This window comes from Etheostoma cragini, unplaced genomic scaffold (assembly GCF_013103735.1).
Source record: "Etheostoma cragini isolate CJK2018 unplaced genomic scaffold, CSU_Ecrag_1.0 ScbMSFa_1075, whole genome shotgun sequence".
NCBI lineage: Eukaryota > Metazoa > Chordata > Actinopteri > Perciformes > Percidae > Etheostoma > Etheostoma cragini.
The window spans coordinates 49,776-51,745 of NW_023265091.1; the positions used below are offsets into that span (position 1 = coordinate 49,776).

Consider the following 1,970-nt stretch of genomic DNA (forward strand, 5'->3'; position numbering starts at 1 on the left):
TTCACCTTAACAGCCCTAATATTTAACCGCTGAGCCCCTAGAACAAACAGGTGTGTGTGTGTGTGTGTGTGTGTGTGTTGGAGCGTACCAAAGAAGGGCACACAGGGGGGGTTGATGGAGCGCAGCTTGGCTAAGTACTTCTTGTAGTGGTCTTCACTCAGCTCGTGAGCTTCCTCCAGGATTTTCCTCTGCCGACTCGGGATTTGCTGGAAACCGAAGGCATCAGATAAAATAAACGGTTTGTCTCGACGGGTGAACAAGCTGCACCTGGACTCTCCCAGAACCGTTACCTCGAAGGTGTGGTCCAGTCTGTAGACGGGAGACGAGTTCATGGCGCTGACCACCTCCAGAACACCGTTAAAGTTGTTAAGTTCCTGAAAAACCTGCAGGATCTCGATGATCCGGGACACCACGGCGACTCGTTCTTCCAGGTTCTCTGTTTCTACTATACACCTGAGAGACAAACATAGGTGAGAGTTAGGAACCAATCAGATAAAGACCACCTGTTTCTACCATACACCTGAGAGAAAAACACAGGTGAGTGTTAGGAACCAATCAGATAAAGACGACCATACAGGTGGCTGAGCGGCTGTGGCTCAGTGGTAGAGCGGGTGTCTGCCAATCGGAAGGCTGGTGGTTCAATCCCTGGCCCTGCAATTCCTGATGCATGTCGAAGTGTCCTTGGGCAAGTCGAAGTGTCCTTGGGCAAGACACTGAACCCCGAGTTGCCTCCAGTGCTGCGCATCGGTGTGTGAACCAGGTGACACCTTGTACGGCAGCCCCGGCCACAGTGTATGAATGTGTGTGTATCAGGTATGATGTAAAAGCGCTTTCAATAGTCGTTAAGACTAGAAAAGATATATAAATATTTACATATTACATATTACATTTACATACAGATACCTGGGAGACATACACAGGTGAGAGTTGTCGGGGGAGGGGGCAGACACAGCTCAGATAAAAGATCATTTGTTTCTGTTGGCGTTTTTCCATTGATGCTACCAGCTCGGCTCGGCCATCATCATGGAGAACAGTAGAAGAAGAGTAGAATAGGTACCCTTTATCAACATGATAAACCAAAGAAGAAGAGTAGAGGAGGTACCATGCAGTGGAATAACGCCATCTGATTACACAGCAGGCTCCAACGCCACGTTTGGGTTTTTAAGCATTTGAGTTTTGAGCCAAAACACCAGAGCAGGGAAACAGAGTGACGTCAGAGTGACGTCAGAGTGACGTCAGAGTGATGTCAGAGTGATGTCAGAGTGATGTCAGAGTGACGTCAGAGTGACGTCAGAGTGACGTCAGAGTGATGTCAGAGTGACGTCAGAGGGAGGTCTTACTTCTCGAGCCACAGCGTGAGGTTGGTGGTGTGTCGGATCATCCTCAGCAGGTTGGGGGAGTGAATCTCTTTATCCTCTTTGGTCCAGACGCTGCCAACCAGCTCAGACGGCTGTACCGCCCTGAACATACACAGGAAGTGTTAATATATAATATTATACTACACTGTTAGGGTTAGCCTGTGTCAATAAAGTTTGGAGGACTACCTGTACAAGTCGGACTCGAGCAGCGTGAGCTGGCGGCCGACCTCGATGGGGTGCAGCGTCATCAGGTCGAAGGCCTCGCTGCCTCCCGGTTTGCAGATGTGCCACTCAAAGGGGGGCGGGGCGTTCTGGAAGGTGATGCTGTGGCTAGCCACACTCACCTGGACCTGTTTCTTCCTCTGGATGATCTTAGTGATCGACTCCACCCACTTCCTCATCGCTTTACCTGGGACACAGCACCGCATGACATCACTCATTGCAGCATGGGTGACATCAGGTATGACACTAGGTATGACATCACTTATTACAGCATGGGTGACATCAGCTATGACACTAGGTATGACATCACTGCATATCATCACTCATTACAGCATGGGTGACACCAGGTATGACACTAGGTATGACACCACTCATTACAGCATGGGTGAC

The 1,970-nt window shown here is 49.7% G+C and overlaps 1 protein-coding gene across 1 annotated transcript in view; it reads right to left on the reverse strand.

Annotated features, from left to right (window-relative positions):
- Positions 1-1,970, reverse strand: part of LOC117939769 (son of sevenless homolog 1-like) — a 24,941-nt gene that overhangs the window by 609 nt on the left and 22,362 nt on the right. Inside the window, exons 14-17 of the mRNA XM_034865219.1 lie at positions 1,545-1,767; positions 1,341-1,460; positions 291-453; positions 6-206 (exon numbers count right to left, since the gene is read on the reverse strand). Of these exons, the coding sequence (XP_034721110.1) occupies positions 6-206; positions 291-453; positions 1,341-1,460; positions 1,545-1,767 (707 nt within the window). The remainder of the gene's footprint in view (positions 1-5; positions 207-290; positions 454-1,340; positions 1,461-1,544; positions 1,768-1,970) is intronic.